The following is a 15,276-nucleotide window of genomic DNA, read 5'->3' as shown; positions in this document are numbered from 1 at the left end:
GGGTTGGAAAGTGTCCTCTCCAGGTGACTTGGTTGGCCTAAACCTCTTCCAGGACGTTCAGATGGTCTCTGCTTCCTCCAGGCAATTGGGCTCCTCTCAGTGTTGACTGTGTGTGTGTGTGTGTACATTCGTGTATCCTCTCAGAGAGTGACTCAGCAGTCTTTATTGTTTACTATTGAAAGGGGGTGGGGCCTAGTGAGTGTGGTCAGTTTCAGGGACTTCCTGAAGCTGTTTGAAGTTTTTTGACTTCTGCCTTAAGGGGCTTCCCTGCAGGATGGGGTATTTCATTCTGGAGGAAACTGCTACATAACACCCCAGCTGAACCCTGAAGAAGAATGAACACCAAACCAGAAAACAAAGAAGTGGGAAGGGCTCCTTTCTCAGGGCCAAGGAGGGTGGACATGGAGGTGGGCCCCCTGCCCTGGGGGGCGTAGGTGGAAGCTCCTCCCAGCCTGGAGGAGCACAGGGATTGTAAAGCAAAGGAGTGTAGGAGAGAAGCCTAGGTGAGTAGGAAGCAGCTTCCACAGAGCTTCAGACCTGCTGCGCTGCCCCACCATAGCTCCAAACTCCCTACAATTGCCCCATGAGCCATCCATCAGCCTGTCAATCATGTGGGCACCCCACTGCCCCAAACCTTCTGGCTACACCTTAGAGCAAAGGATTGCTTGATGTGGGGTGGGAAATTGAGAGATGCTGACAGGGAAGACCTGTGACTTCCTCTTCCTCATCCCCTTCTGTCATCCTCCCCATCTCTCCCCCTTGCTCAGATTGCTATTTCCTCTTCCATTTCTACCCCAGCTTTCTACTTACCCAAATGACCCAGCATCTCCTTCTGGCATACTGAGAATGAAGGCACCTCTATTAGTATCTGCTGTTACTGTTCATGATGTTGAGCCTTCGCTATGTTGGGAAGCAATGGTTTCCAAACATGCATCAACACTGGAACTGAAAGGAAAAGTATCTGCTCAGAACACCCGAGACCAAGTTCTCAGAACAAAGGAGATTTATTTGCCCCAGAGAGACTAAGGGCAAGGAATAAGAGACAAAGACAGGAGATGGAGGACCAAGGAGGAGAAGAGAACAAGGAAAAGGGGGTGGGAGTATTTGTCCAAGAGGACAAAGGACTGCCTCTGGATAGAGAGGAGACAGACATGGCTCACAGGCAAATGGCATTTTATAAAGGTAAAAGGGGAAACCCTGTTTTAGGATGAGGTGTTTAATTTCAATTGGCATGTTAATTAGGTAAGCCAAAGGGGTCTTTTGATTGCTGAAATTCAATACTTTGATAGCTGGACCTTATTAGTCAGCCTCAGGAAAAGGAAGTAGCCAAATAGGGACTAGGCCTTGGCGGCTAGCTTTAGGAATGCAATCCAATGGTTTTTAGCAAGGCAAAGGGGATAGGAAGAAGGGTATGGCCTGCCAGAGTCATGTTTGCCATGCTTGAACTGACTAGAGTCCCTTCAGGTACCAGTCTTGTTGTGGAATATTACTTCAACTAGACAAAGATGTGCTACATTTATTCATACTGCATTTGTTTAATGATGTAAAGATGTATTGCTTTGCCTGCCTAAGACACCTGATTGGCCTAATGGAAAACTGTCTGGCCAATAGCTAAGCAGTAGAGGGATAGGTAGGCCTGCGGGCAAAAAGAATAGCAGGAGGAAGAATCTAGGCTTGAGAGAGAACTAGAGAGAAAGAGGAGATGCCCAGAGCCAGCCAGCCAGGCAGCCACCAACCAGCCAGACACAGAGTAGGACATACAGAATGAAAGAAAGGTAAAAAGCCCTGAGGTAAAGTGTAGACAAATAGAAACAGGTTAAATTAAGTTATAAGAGCTGTGGGACAAGCCTAAGCTAAGGCCAGCACTCATAATTAATAAAAAGTCTCTGTGTCGTGATTTGGGAGTTGGTTAGTGACCCAAAAGAAAACCCACTACACATCCTTACACCCTCTGATCAGGGCTAACCACTCGCCAGATTAAAAGAGCCAAGGTACCTGCACCCCAAAACAAAGAGTCACCCAGTCTCAGGCTCTGTGTCTGAGAAAGAGGGTTACTTAAGTTATGCTCAAAAGATCCCTCTTTCCCTACCCGTGTCCCAGCACAGCTCCTGAAAGTAAATCTCTGCATGCATGCTAAACGTATTTCAGCCAGTGGTCTGGGGTGGGAACTAGCCCGGTTGGTGCATGTGCAGAATCTGTAACCCACTGTCCGGCACTGACGGACTCTGTCAAAGCAGGAGAGAGGAAAAACAGAGGCTGGAAAAGGCTCAGCATTGAGGGACCTCATACTGTCATTCTTTTGACCAATCAGTACAAGAAACTGAGTTCCATTAATGATGCCTTTCCTCAAAAAGAAAGCCCAATAAATAGATAATAAGAAATCACTTCCTTTGGGCATTTATCACAGTGATGAAAAGGCTAACACAGGAGCAAAGTAAGCAAGGGCATTTACAGCCTGAAGACTGGAGCAAAGTAAGCAGGGGCATTTACAGCCTGAAGACTGCCCCCCCACCCCCAAAGAGATAGTGCTACCAAGAATAGCTAAGCCTGTGTCCTGATCTGGCTGTATACCATAAACCCTGCCTCCTTGTCTATCTGTCATAGCTCAGCACCTTGTTCTGCTGTAGGTGATAACCCCACCTCTTTGCTAAACTTAGTCCATATGACAAACACATTAAACTTCTGGAGTGCTGTGCTTTCTCTACCCAAAATTCCCCTGCCCCCGCCGTGCACGTGTGTGTGTGTGTGTGTGTGTGTGTGTGTGTGTGTGTCTGTGTGTGTGTGTTCATCTTTTCCATTCCCTCAGTGCCCCTGTCAGGTCCATTCCTGGAGCCATGAAAGGACATGAAAAAGCATATTATGTTGAAGACTGGTCCCTAGTTTGTGACATTATTGACATTTCCTAGGTGATTTGATATTGAGTCACATTGACAATACAGATTAACAACCAGCATAGGCATATACTTATCTTTCTAAGTATCTGACTTTTCCTGGCTCTCATCCCACTTTATGATCCCATTATCAGTGGGAGGGAATTCCCTCTACGTATGTCCTCACTGGCTCTGGTATGAGTGGCATTTTTAATTTTAGCCGTTCTGGTAGGTAGATAGCAATATCTCATTATTGTTCTAATTTGCATTTCATCAGTGTTTAACGAGGGGGGTGTCTTTTCATGTGCTTCTCTGCCATCTGTTTATCTTCCTTGATGAAGTAGCTGTTTAGTTGTGTTTTCTATTTCATTGGGTTATTTGCTATGCTAATGAGTTCTGAGTAGTCCTTGTATGTTCTCCATCATACATGTCTGTATAAAATATATTCTTCAAACCTGAGGCTTCACTCTTAACTTTATATGATGTACTGTCAATTTCTAGTTTTAGTCCATTATTATCTGATAATATTCGAGAAGCTCTCAATTTTCATCTACTTGTCGAAATATGCTTTCTATCATAACCTGTGATTTATATTTAGGGAAACCCAAGGAGCTATATATTTTTAAATGTTCAAGTCAGAGCCCATTCGAATTTCCTGTTGGGCTCACAGAGCCTCCACTTATTAGTTCCTCCTTGTTTACCCACCTTTGACTTACAGGACTGCTCTCCAGAGTGATGGGCCAGGGTCTGCTGAGGCCCTTTGGTAGCTTGTGGAGTGGCTAGGAACCCCATGAGTTCGCTTCTAGATGGATCTAGATAGGGAAAGAAAAGAATCTTAGCTCTCATTTATGTCTTAGGTTAAAACAACAGTGGGTCTGTCTTTCCTGGCTGTGGGCAGTTACTGCAGTGAGCTGGGGTCTGAGTCGTATCTGGGCAGCATTTTTCTTATCAAGAAGAAAATCATTAGTGAGAAATAGTTTTTAGACAGCACTTTGTATAGATTTAAGCCTAACGTTTGAGGGATGTGAGCTCTTGGAGTGTGGAGGAAACATACCCATCATTTTAGCCATGGGTTATATTTTCCTGCTAGTGTTTAGGACCACACAGGTGGCCAAAATGAATCACTTTGTTTTCACTGTAAGGCCAGGTGAGCGTCTGGTCCTCGGCACTCACTTGGGCTTCAAGGGCACCTCTGGTTCCCCTGGCCTGCCTCAACCCTGTTGTTCCAGCCACATGAGGATCAGTCAAAGGTCTTATATGACTGTGGCCTCACTTGCAGGCATGGAGGGAAATTGTCCTCTGTGTTGACTCTCCATTTTGTAGACTTGGCTAGAGCTGGGGTCTTCGTGGACTTCATGAACACTTACAGGACATGTTATTGATGTTCCCCAGTCCCCTGGGACCCACGTGACTTTGGAAGACAAGTGGAAAATATTCTTTCCTTTCAATCCCTCTGACCACATCAGTATAGGCCTCCAAGTATGGCTACTGAACACCCAGGTCAACTACACCAGTCTGGTACTTTGAACTACTTACTGTGTTAGACAAAGCTGGGACAAAATCAAAGCACTTTAAAATAAACATTGGCTAGATATACACTTAGGCAGAATTTTGCTGGCAACCTTAGATGTTTCAATATCATGCATAAAGTTTTATCTTTTATATAGCTTCATGTCACTTGCTCAGACCTTTGTAGCTTGCTTCAAACTTTTCAGCTTTTTTCAATTCTGAGAAAAAAAAATTCAGGCATCGTATTCTTCATCAATAACTAACAAGCCCAGCTGTGTTTTGTTTGTTTTTTCAGATTTTTTTGTTTTTTGTTTTGTTGTTGTTGTTTTCTAAACAGGGTTTCTCTGTGGCTTTGGAGGCTATCCTGGAACTAGACTAGCTCTGGTAGACCAGGCTGGTCTCTAACACATAGAGATCCGCCTGCCTCTGCCTCCCGAGTGCTGGGATTAAAGGCGTGTGCCACCACCACTCAGCCCACATGATGATGTTTCATGAACAGGCACAGCTAACCTCATGAAGGTGGTAACTGATTGGCTGTTGCACCAGTTCTCAACCTGTGGGTCGTGACCCCTGTGGCAGCTCTCTATCTCCCAAAAACATTTTCATTATCATTCATAGCAGTAGCAAAATTACAGTTATAAAGTAGCAACGGAAATAACTTTATGATGGGGGGTCACCACAAGAGGAACTTTAAGAAAGGGCCGCAACATCAGGAGGGTTGAGAACCACTGACTTAGAGGGTGCAATACCACCTTAAAATATAGGGCAGTCAAAAATCTGCTTATGCCTTGCACAGTCCAGGGAACGATGCACTTTGGTTTTGAATGAGTGCAAGCAGCAGACAGCAAAAAAGCAGAAACACACAGTAAAACCTCATCAAGCTGATGTTTGCAACCTGAAGCAGAGCTCAGCTAATGGGGCCCTGTTAAAACGGTGACAGAGGTAGAGTTCTTAGAAAGGGATGGTGTCATCCTTTCTGCCTTAGCCTGTCCATGCCACTGTAAGAGGAAAGGCGGAGCGAAAGAGAGGCACCCAGAACTTGGTGCAGACAAACAGAAGCAGCAGACAGCAAACATGGAGCAAAGGAGTCTCTAGGAAGAAAAGAACATCCAATCTCAAACAGGAAAATAGGCTTGGAGATGCCAGTCAGGAAGAGCAGGCATCAATACCCACCACAGTCCATCCTCATCTCCAGTCTCCCATCCAACAGGCTGGATTCTCTGTGCCTCCTGCTGTGGGGGCTGCCCGATGGCAGCAGCTTTGTCTACCACCTGCTGTCTACCCTCTGGATGCTGTGTTCTTCTGGACTGACGGAAATTCACAGAAGATTTCCAAGGCCGGTCATTTCGGGGTCAGTTCCCTTTGGTAGCTGGCTAGTGTTGGAGGCACATGGCTGGATAAACTCTTAAGTCACCTCTAAAATTCAGTAAATGTATCAATGCCAGATAATGTGTCAAAATCAGACTAAACCAAAACAATCCACTATGGAGGTGTAGTATCGCCTCCCTAGTCTGATATAAAAATGTATGGGTCCTGCCACCAGCAAGAGAGTCCATGCTGGCATCGCCTCTGGGTCTCCCATTTCCATGATTCCATTAGGCATCCAGGAAGGTGAAAAGCAAAAAGGAAAAAAATGGCAGGACTGGGACATGGCACAAGAAATTCTAGGGATGGAGGTGACTGCCTGCGGGCTCAGTGTCAGTAGGAAGTTTTATGGGTGGTGAGGTCATTCGGTCATCCCCATCGTGATGATGCTACTTCCCAGATGGAGGCCAAATGACATGACTCACAAGATGGCTGTCTCCACCTTGGTGAGGTCACTAGTCAAGATGGTGACAAAGCAACATGGTTACTTTTTGATTGTGATAAACTCAGATCTATGATAAAAGAGCCCACGCCTTATCAGAAAACAAGTCCCTATGAGATCCACCCACCCCAAAGATTAAATATGAACACTTACTCCCTTTTTTATAAAACAAACACCTGTGTTAGGTCAGCATGGGTATAGAAGGAGACAGTCCATGAGGACTGGGCATTTGGCCTGAACAAGGTCAAAGAAAATAAACAGAGGAAGGAATTCCAGGGTTTCAGCCTCCAAAAATGGAGTCCATATGTCTTACCACAAAGTGTAAATAGTGAATGCCAATGATGTCATCTGGATTCAGTTTTGATCTCTCCTCTGCTCATAGATACAGGCAGTTGCTAGGAAAAGGAACCAGTGAAAAAAATGAAAATGCGATCATCACCCATAGGTGGAGCTGTTGCTCTGGGAACATATTAAGACAATGGTGGCCAAGGGATACCTTGGTATCATTTTGTCCCACCCAAACATGGCATGGACTAAGACCAGACAAATTTGTGACCTTATGTGTTGGCTGGAATTTTAGATTCTTATAAACCAACTTGTTAAAAGTAGTTAATCCTGTTTTAAAACATTTTGGTAGCCTTGTGTGTTGCTTTTGCGAAATTAGAAAGCTAACTAACTGCCTCTGCACGATATGGTCTGCTGCAGCCTGGGTCCTAACCATACCAAGGGCATGTTTATTCGCTCTTCCTCTAAGCCCGATTGCAAGCGTCCCGGGTTCTCTAAGGGAACGGTGTGGAGAGGGCAAGAAGAGAGAATCCGTGTCCAGAGAGTGGTGTTGAGACAGACAGGGTGTTGAGTTTGGGTTTTGGAGGTCTCTTCCACATTGCTTCATCTCTCCTTAAAAGCAGAGGGGGGTGTACAGTCAACAGGGTAGGGGGAGCCTCTCAGTCAGCCAGAGGAATTGCTTCCCCTCTGTCCAAAAGAACCTGCTTCTCTTTGTCACTAAATTGTTTCCCATCCTGGTTTCTTGAGCGCCAACCAATCAGAGAATCTCAATCCCCATAAAGAAAGGGTTCTCTGATTCTGTCTTCCAATGCTCAGTCAATCTCTGATGGGATGAAGTCCTGTGTTAGGTACTTCATGGCCACGGGCTTATCAGAAGTCACCAAAGACACTGACCAAGCTATGTCATTTGCTTTGTGTAAGTGACAAGTCTCATTCCCTCTCCTCCAAACTCCAGGGTCACTAGACAATCAAGGAGGACTTTGTGGTTCTTGGCCTTGTGCACAAGAGTTACCTGATCTTCTCAGTATTTTTTGTTGTTGCTGTAGAGAAATCCTACTGATCTAAAAGAGTATAGTTCACCTGGGAGCCATTCCAACATGGCATAGGACACTAAAGGACGGGATCCAAACACTCTCCCAGGGGGATCTGAAATCTAGGATGAGCCCTCATATTGTTGGAAAAGAATAATTTCCATGTGACACAAAGTGAAAGTACTTCAAGGAAGGCAATTTCTTTTTGCAAAAAGGGTTTGTCAGAACCCAAACTGAGCTAGCAAACATCCTTGGCCAAAATGGCCTCTATCTTTTAATCCTAGCACCATGGTGACTGTTTATCATCCGGATTGTGGGAGCTCAACTTTACTGTGCCATGTGATTGGTCAGTAGAGCTCAGGAGTGTCTATGGGTTAGGCAGAATCTCATCACAAAATAGGGGAGGCTTAGGGAATATGGACCCTTGTTGGGTTAACTGCTTTTGATATGGGAGGAAAAAAGTTTCTCACTTTGTGTGATGCTGCTGCTGCTGGGGAGATGTGATTTTTAAAAACCCTAAGGGAAGAAATAATTTATGCTCATGGGTTCCCAGGTGTCAGGCCGTGATTGGCGGTCATTGTTTCTGGGCCATGAAGAAACAGGAGCTGAAGATCAGAGCAGAAGGACACAGATTAGACCACCATGGTCTAATCACCCATTAACAGCACCACCAACTGGGGGACCAAACCTCAGCACAAGAGCCCTTTAGGGGCAATGCTTCATATTCAAACCGTGACATACGTGTTTCTAGTATACAGACCAAGGAAGGTGACAGGGAACATCAGTACAGCTCTGGACATGAGGGTCTGTGGTGCTTTGGGAATCTAGTGGAATTACTTAATAAACAATTGCTCATCGGGTCTGTTGCTCAACAGAGAAGCCTGGGGTGGAGTCAAAGGGCGTCAGAACCCAGCTCAGCCAGTGCTCACACATGTGATGACCTGGACACACAGTGACTTGGAATGCAGGCTTTGACAAACTTCAACTTGAATTTGCTTGGCTCCTCTGGAGAGCTTCTGTGTTGTTTTGCTTTTGTTTCTTTCTAGAAGTCCAGGTGCTCTCATTAAAGGGCCCTGAAATGTCCAGAGGACCTGGACCCTCACTATCTTACTGTCTCACCTTGGGGGCAATTTGGGGCCAAGTTGGTTTCTCTTGGCCTCAGCTTTTCTTTAGCCATAGACTTCTGCACGCATTGGCAAGACTTTCGATATTTTAACTGTTTTGGCTTCCACCTTGCTGCTTTGGGCTCTAAGGGGGCATCTGAAATCCTACCCAGGGCCCTTCTTTCTCACGGACCCTCAACTCCAGATGCTGTAGCTCAGGTCACCACCAGCCACGGAAGTTTCCACTATCTCCTTTCTGATTTACATCTTCTTGTAAAATGAGAAGACTGGACTCTTGGTCCATCTATCCACCCACCCAGAGTTTTGAAAGTGCTTACTGTGTCCTAGGCACTGTTTTAGATAAAAGGCTTGCCACAGCCCTCATCCTTCTGTGATTTCTAAATGTGATTTGTGCTGATGCTTGTTCTTTTGTCCTTAGAAACATCTTTCCATTGGGCTGAGGGTTTAGAGGACAAATATGAATATTTAGATCTATGATTCATTGAATTACTCTAATTTTTTGGGATTTTTTTCCTTTTTTTCTTTCTTTTGGCTCAAGGTCAGGTTCAGAGCCCTCTTTTATTTTTATTTAATGTGGTTATTTTGTGTTCTGTTCTTCCAGATTTGACTTTATAATTCAATTTTACCCAGATAGATGGGAAAATGAGTTCACCCTCCCTAGTTGCTCTCAGGAGTGGGAAGGGGCTTTTATAATAAGCCTAGTGGGGGGTGGGGGGAAAGGATCACAGCTGGTAGTTAGGAAAAAGAGTCATGCATGCATAAATGAGAACAGACCACCCCGGAGCTGGGAGAGAGGAATGCTCCAGAGCTGGGAGAGCAATGCTTGTCTAAACCATGAGCATGTGTTAGAAAGGGCAGCTCTGCAGGCTCCTTTAACCTTTTGCAAAATATTTATCTCTCAAAGGTGCTGGGGTTGCAGATATAGGGGAGACAGGACGATTTCTGTTTTAATATAAAAATGTCAGTCAATCTGGTGTTCTCTGATATATGAATTGACAGCAATCTATCCTGAATAATTTCTAACTTAACCTTTATTTTTGAGCACTTAGTATTTCTCCAAATTCCTGTAGTAAATGAGCATTCTTGTTCTAACCGGAGAAACAAAACCCACAGTGAGGAGAATTTTGAAGTCACATTGCTCATCTGAACATTTTGGTAGATAGCTCAGAAATATTTTGTGGGGTGAATAAATTTGGCTGTAAGGCAGAATTGTGACCAATCCAGGCCTTTGCAATGTAGAAACTGGTTCAAATAAAGCAGCCTGTCCCTCTCCCTAGGAAGACCCCCTGGCAAGGTCACTTGGGAGCTTGGGCTCTGCCCTAGACTAGGCACCTCATGGCAATGTCTCTGCAAGGAAGGGGTGGGGCCCACACAGAAAGCAGTCTGAGTCCACAGACAAAGGAGGCTGTGAAAATATTTGCAGGCTTTTTGCTCCAGAGTCGAGATTGACAAGAAGGTGATCATCTGCGGATGGGTGCTTGAATCCGAGCAGAGGTGCTTAGGGAAAAGAGGCAAGGAGTGCTGCCTAGCAGAATATTCAGGACTTGGAGCTGCGCTTTCAGAAGACAGGCAGACTCCGCTTTCCATGTGAGTGTGGCAAGGACAGAGGAGTAGGCTGAAAGCAGCAGAAGGGGGAGGCTATGATGGTCAGGGCCCTCTTGGCTGCCAGGCTCAGAGGAACAGAATTTCTACCTCACTTGGAGGAAGGTAGGGGATATTTGGAGAGTGTACTTGGATAGCCAGTGTTATGTTGGCGTCTAGTATGAGAGAGATCTGCTCCTCCCTTCTCCTTGAGGGTATCTGGGAGCTACACTTTTTGGCACAGCCTCCCCAGCTGTTGGCCAAGCGGCTCTAACTGCCTCGTTCAGACACCCTATTTCATCGCCACAGAGGGAGGAGATTTAATGTGATTAGTGGGCGTGACATGCTTTCCTGTATATATTCTCCTGCAGGAACCTTCCCTTTCCTCGTCCCTATAAACCCTTCCGCCCTCAGAAGTCCTCAGGAAAGGAGGTAGGATGCTCCCTCCAGAATGGGGAAATCTTCAGGGACTAGAGGATGAAGGAAAGAGGATGGAGATCATGAGTGTGACGACAAGACGACCACGGTATTAAGTCTTAACCTGGGATGCAGGATGGTACCAAGATGGAAACCCCAGGTACTTTGTGGAGGAAGATACAAGCAGAAGAGGCCTGTGTCCGCTCCAATCTGTGCACTTCCAGAAGAATGCCACAGTCAAGTGGGATAGTGGCAAATCATAGAGAAATTGTGCCTAGTTACCTTTCATCCCCTTGAGATGATAATTGCATCTAGGAGTGCCCACCTACTCCATGTGAAGGGTTAGAACATAGCCAAGAGAGGGAACCAAACCCTATGGGTTAGAATGGTTGTAAAACAGGAGTGACAAAGGGTTCAACCCCAAAGAAAGAAGCCAGGCCCCAGGCTTACCTGAGGAGTTGGCAGAGAAAGGTTTGGGAGCCTGAATCTGCTGGAACCTCCTGTGGTCCTGAAAAGGTAGTAGTCTTGAGAGAAAGAAAAGCTGAGACCTACAGCTGAGGAGAGTCTGGGGCCAATTTCCCGGCCTGAAGCTGACATGCCCCAAGCTTTTTGTTTCTGATTTTTGCTGTTGTTGTTGGTTTAAGCTAGTGTGGACAGGTTGTGTGCCATTTGCAGCAGAAAGTGCCCTGTGTGACTTGTGAAGGAGTAGAATTTGGAGTTGGGACAGAACTGTCAGAGTCCATGAGGGAAGGAAGAGAATGTTGGGTAGGATGCTTGGACTGTGGAGGACCTTGAGTTTGGCGGGAGGGGGGTGGGAGGTGGCGGGGAGGGGGGTGGGAGGTGGAGGGATTCGGATGGGGGAGTGGGGGGCTGGCAGTGGTGAGATTTCATGTCCATATATTTGGGAAGCATGTCAATAGTATTCAAGGCATAAGCAGGCAGAGGGTGGTGTTGCACCTGGGTAGTTAATAACTAGTGCCAGCTGGCCATCAAGGCTTCCGATGAAGAAAGCATTCCAGATGGCTGGACCACAGGGGTAAATGGAGTTGAGACCTGGGAATCAGAATCCAGTGAGACTTGATGATTTAAGGTGAAAAATCAGAGGTAGATAGTACTATGGGTAAGATATAAAGTGTTTGGATTTAGTTATTATCGAATGAGTTAGGGAAAGTCAAGTCATGCGTTCCTTGGAACTGCACCTCACAGGAAATAGTGGCTCACTGCTCCTGTTTTGCCCAAGGTCAGTTGAGAGAGGCACACACAGGGATGTCATAGACCTGGAACTGACAACAAAAGCTTGACAATTCCCGTTGGTGAGATCCATCTCTCCAACATTTGCAAAAAATGACCCACCAACGCCAGATCTAACAGCATTGCAGAACTAGTGCTGCCTGGATCTTCAGAGGCAGGCCCTGGGGCCATGTAGGAAATGCTCTTCCGGGGATCTCAGGGGTCGCGACCTCTCTAGGATGTCTGGAGGCCTTTAGGGACAAAACTACAGCGAGGTCTAGAGTAGACACAGGCCGGATGTGGCCCGCGCCGGAAGAGAAGCGCGGGACAGGCGCGGGGGTGGAGGTGGTACGGTGGCTAGGATCTTGACAGTTTGGCCCACGCGACACCTGGGGACGCACATCGGCGACTAGGTCTGCGGTGCGGGGTTAGGCACGCAGTCACAAAGCACCCACTCCGGGGCCGGGACGGGCCTAGGGCCCTGTCCGGGGCCCCAGGCTCCCTCCCTAAGTCCAGCGTAGGGAGACGCACAGGCCTTGTGCGCTCCGAGTGCGCGTGACTTCCACGTCCCGAGCTGCGCGGCCCGAGCTTGTCGTGAGGGCCGTTTGGACACTCCGAAGCCGTGTCCGCTTCCAAGGCCCTGGGCGCGGGTCGCCGCAGCCTGCTGGTCCCGCACCGCCGCCTGCGGGGCGGAGCTCCAGGGCGCCCTGAGCGCGTCGGGCCGGGCAGGGGCGTGGCGGGCCCGGCAGGGGGCGCTGCGGATCCCGGAGCCCCGGCGGCCTGCGCGCGCCACAGTCGCCTGCACTCCCGCCAGGAGGAGCTGGCTGCGGTGGAGAACCCTACGCGCAGCAGCGGAGGCCGGGACCTTAGGCGGTGAGTGCGGAGCGCGCCGGCCCCGAGCGCTTCTGAGGCTCCCGGCTGAGCGGGCTTGTGTCTGGGGTCTCGGGTGGCGACCTCGGAGGGGTGTCGGCGATGCTGGGATCGGGAGGCAGAGGCGGGCTTCCAAACAGCGTCCGTGAACCCCACCACCAAGCTCTTTGCTTTATCTACGCGCTCCCCAGTTTCCACATCTCCCCACAGCCCCCTTCCCGCGCCGGGGGTCCCCGGCTTCCGACCTGCCTCCCCTTTCGCAGCTCTGCGCCCTAGAAGCCTGCCAGCACACCCCCTTTCTCCCTCAAGCCCTCCCACGCTACCTTCTCCCGTGTCCCTGCAGCCTGCCTCTCCCTTCCAGCTTTGCTCCTACGGTCCCCGCCGCCACCCCTACGGGCTCCTATTCTGTCCCCGGTGCTCCTACCGCGCGATTGCAGCGGGAATCTGAGCTCTGGGATCCCCCTTCTCCCTGCTGTCCTGAACCTGCAGTGTCCAGGTAAAAGGCGACCGCAACTTCACGACCTGCCCGGGGGGTTCTTCTCCAGCTTCTCCAGAACCCTGGGCCCAGTCGAGGGCCATTTCGTGCCTGTAGGTTAGGCTTGCTCAATGCTCTGCTCAGGACTGTGTGGTTACTTCGTTGCTTGCTGAACTTGGATCGGTTGCTATTTCTAAAAAGAAGCCGGCTTTGTCACACACAAATATGGAGCTGGTTCTCTTAGCGGCCGAGGCTGGCTTTCAGTTGTACCTGTGGATGGGGAAGGATTAGCGATGCAGGGGGAATGGAGCCATATCCTAACTCCAACCTACCTCGGCTCTGGGAAGCACAGGAGACTGTGACTGTCCTTTCCTGGGTGGCCAGTGTCTTTATGGAAAGGCAAGGATGCCTTCTAAACATTCAACAGGTAGAACCAGTTAAGATTTGGAATCAGATCTGGTGTGGATAAGGAAGTGTGGTGTAAACGACCAAGAATGTCCACCTTGGAGGAGTTCCACCACTTAGGGACATTTGTTGCTCTTTGCAGCAGGTCCCAGGGTGGATCCCAACTATGGAGTAGACAGTGCTGAGCCCAGCCTACCCTCTGGAACTCTCGGTCGGGCTTAGCAGCAGCCCCCTCCTCAGGGGTGTTGGTGTCCTGTCAAAGGGACGTTCGTGGGAAGAGGACTTAAAGCAGATGGCTTGGAAAGCCTCCTGTCCCTGGAGAGAGGTGGCGATGGCATGATGACAGCCCGAAAGCCAGTGTGTGCATTCACTCCTTCCCTTCTGGGGTCTTTCATTAAATCTTGAATTAAATTAATTGCCTAGACAGAAAAAAAAAGAACATGTAAAGGGTATTTCTCATTTAGGATTGGCTTTTGGCCAGTCCACCCTCACAGATACCTTGGGAGGCTGCAAATGAGTACCAGTGGCAGGGAGGACCACCTGGAGCACAGCACTCTGAACCGACCCTCCCCCCTCCATTATTAGTTCAATATTCCTTTGCCATTGAACAGATGACTAGCCAAAGACATAGTAGAGCTCAGTAGGGCCTTTTTAATGTTCACAATTTCTCCTTGTCCTCACAGGGATAGGTATTGTCAGGAGTCCCTCTGGTCAGAACACCTGCAGGATTGAGGTGGACATATCTTTGTGACCTTAGGATCTGGCCAGGTCCCCCTTGCCTGGTACTCAGTGTTTTTGGTTGTGGGTTTTTTTTTGTTATTTAATTTTTTCGTTTTGTTTTTTAAGCTGGGTGCATGCCTTTCTTTAAGATGAGCACTCAGGAGGCAGAGGCAGATGGATCTCTGTGAGTTTGAGGCCACCCCTGGGCTATAGAACAAAGTTCCAGGACAGCCAGGGCAACACAGAGAAACCTTGTCTAGAAAAGCAAAAAACAAAACAAAACCTCCTTCTTGCTTCAGTCTTGAGTCCACAATCCTTGCTCTCCATTGTCCTGCAGTGGTTTTAAAAATCACTCCTCTCAACACATTTGAGTGAGTGCGTGTACGTGTTAAAGTCTTTCTTGCTAGAGACAGATTCACTGCGTATTGGGACTGTGGGTATGAAGAGGCAGAAAGGATAGGAAGTCAAGTTCTCGATCGGGTCTGACAGCTGGTCCTAGCCCTCAGCGGAGACTCCAGATTTTTAAGGAAGGAAATAGTTGTTTTCATCCCAGAGGTGGGAGTGCGAGGGTGATAGTCACTCTGGGGAGGCCCTAAGGCTGCCTATACTGAGAGAGATATCCTCTAAGGTTTATCCTGTAAACCCTGGGCCTTGGCCATGGCTTCTTCATATTATTTTTATTGGTTTGTTTATTTATCTACTTACTTTGGCTGGCTGGTCTGGAACTCTATGTAGACTAGGCTGGCCTCTATCTAACTCAGATCTCTGTGTTCCCAGTGCTGGGATAAAAGACCTGCATCACCATGCCTGGTGGCCCTGGTTTCTTGAACATTCCCCACCCCTGCCTGCTAATGGAGGAGGCTGCTAGGGAGATAGGATCCCTTGCAGACCCCTCTCCCCCACTTCAGGTTGTGCTGTCCACTCCAGAATTGGTTTCTGTGGCAGCCTAGGA

The 15,276-nt window shown here is 48.1% G+C and overlaps 1 protein-coding gene and 1 long non-coding RNA gene across 7 annotated transcripts in view; one reads left to right on the top strand and one right to left on the bottom strand.

Annotated features, from left to right (window-relative positions):
- Positions 1 to 817: 817 nt before the first annotated feature.
- Positions 818 to 11,403, bottom strand: LOC110342864. The gene is made up of 4 exons (XR_005874708.1): positions 11,075 to 11,403; positions 6,500 to 6,581; positions 3,576 to 3,682; positions 818 to 945 (listed from the first exon to the last, which is right to left on the bottom strand). It is a non-coding gene; the product is annotated as an uncharacterized LOC110342864 (long non-coding RNA).
- Pxylp1 (2-phosphoxylose phosphatase 1) overlaps positions 10,609 to 15,276 on the top strand; it is a 63,245-nt gene continuing 58,577 nt past the window's right edge. The window contains exon 1 of one of the 6 annotated variants that reach the window (XM_040739694.1): positions 10,609 to 10,639. Coding sequence is in view for 1 of the 6 variants with exons in the window: in XM_040739696.1 (XP_040595630.1) it covers positions 10,754 to 10,784 (31 nt within the window). In the remaining 5 variants the exon portion in view is untranslated. The other 5 variants (XM_040739696.1, XM_040739690.1, XM_040739692.1 and 2 more) reach the window with 5 other exon arrangements.

This window comes from Mesocricetus auratus, unplaced genomic scaffold (assembly GCF_017639785.1).
Source record: "Mesocricetus auratus isolate SY011 unplaced genomic scaffold, BCM_Maur_2.0 Super-Scaffold_100691, whole genome shotgun sequence".
NCBI lineage: Eukaryota > Metazoa > Chordata > Mammalia > Rodentia > Cricetidae > Mesocricetus > Mesocricetus auratus.
The sequence above is the reverse complement of the archived record's forward strand: the minus strand, read 5'-3'. Positions and strand labels throughout refer to the sequence as shown.